At 16.1% G+C, this 1,640-nt stretch overlaps 1 protein-coding gene across 1 annotated transcript; it reads left to right on the forward strand.

Annotated features, from left to right (window-relative positions):
- PRSY57_0021600 (exported protein (PHIST)) lies at positions 1–419 on the forward strand (the record flags this gene model as incomplete). Its single annotated transcript, XM_020114290.1, has 1 exon — positions 1–419. A coding segment is annotated over one exon (419 nt), but the record flags the coding sequence as incomplete, so codon positions are not given.
- Between the last annotated feature and the right edge of the window lie 1,221 nt (positions 420–1,640).

The following is a 1,640-nucleotide window of genomic DNA, read 5'->3' on the forward strand; positions in this document are numbered from 1 at the left end:
CAGAACAGTTAACAAGAGAAGAGTTATACGAGCTTTTTGATTTATTAAAGCAAGAACCACCAAGAACTTATCTTCTTAATTTATGGAATCACAAAAATGGTATATGTAGACAAGGAACAAAGAATTTATTAAAAAAATTAAGAGCGGTTGCACCTAAACTTACATATAGACATACGGGTAACTCAAATCAATATGGTAAAACACCTCCTAAAATCACATGGCAAGGATGTTCGTATGATTGTAATATGAAGGTTTCTACTTTGGAAACAGAACAAACTAATAGATTCTTTAACATACTTAATAAAAAGGCTCCAATTGATGAAATAAAAAATTTCATTTGTTCATGTATAGATGAATTTGATAAATTACATGATGAATTATATTTGAAGTATGAAAAAATATTTAATGAACAAAAATAAGAATAATAAATTAATAATCGTTTATAACATTTAACATAGGAAATTTATTAAAAATATATATATATATATATATATATATATATATATATATATATATATATATATATATAATAGCGTTTGAAATTATTTTAATTAAATTATAACTGTGTTAATTCTTTTCCTATTTTTTTAAATATGTATATTAAAAAAAAAGAAATAGAAAAAAAAAAAAAAAAAAAAAAATTTTAATATTCATATAATTGAACTTTCATTTGAATTTATTTCTTAAATTATTATATTAGTATATTCTGTTTTTTCTGATATTAAAACTGGATTAAACCTATATAATATATATACATATATATATATATATATATATAAGTTATATCAGTTTAGTATTTTTTAAATGATCAATTATAATAGACATTTAATTAATTTTGAAGAAATATATTTATTATTCTTTTTTTTGATCTTTTATAATTATATGTAACAAAATTTATGCCTATACTTAAATATGAAATTAATTATTAAAAATTAATAATAGTCATTATCTTATATATTTGGACATAAATATGATTATATATTTATTTATTATTATATTATTGGTAATTTATTTTCATGAGAAAATGGGTATTATATATATATATATATATATATATATATATATATGTTATAAGATATTGCATAAATATATATAATGCATAAAAGATATAATTTTCTATTATTATAAAAAAAAAATGAATAAATGTATTATGTATTTATATTGTCTTATTAATACATGTTAAATAGATATAATCTATTTATACGTATATATGAAATATATATGTATATTAAATTATTTTATTTAAAACATCATGTTCATTCTAAAAGTATAATTTTTTTTTAATAAATAAATATCCTATTTAATAGGAACAAACTTTATATATTTAATTTTGGTGCAAAATAAAGTGCTAATAATAATAAAAAAAAATTGAATTATATAGAATGAACAAAAATTATTTATGGAAAAAATAGAATCTCAACATGGGAATATTATATATATATATATATATATAATATATTTATTACATTTTATGTGAATATAATTAGTTTTATATTTAAAATATTAATTTTCATGACATTTGTAAATTTGGCTTTTGAATATACACATATATTTTATATAAGTTATAAAATTATATTTAATAAAATTATTTGGATATTTATAGAACAATATTTATTGTAGTGTTAATCAAAAAAGGAAAA

Source organism: Plasmodium reichenowi (genome assembly GCF_001601855.1).
Source record: "Plasmodium reichenowi strain SY57 chromosome Unknown, whole genome shotgun sequence".
NCBI lineage: Eukaryota > Apicomplexa > Aconoidasida > Haemosporida > Plasmodiidae > Plasmodium > Plasmodium reichenowi.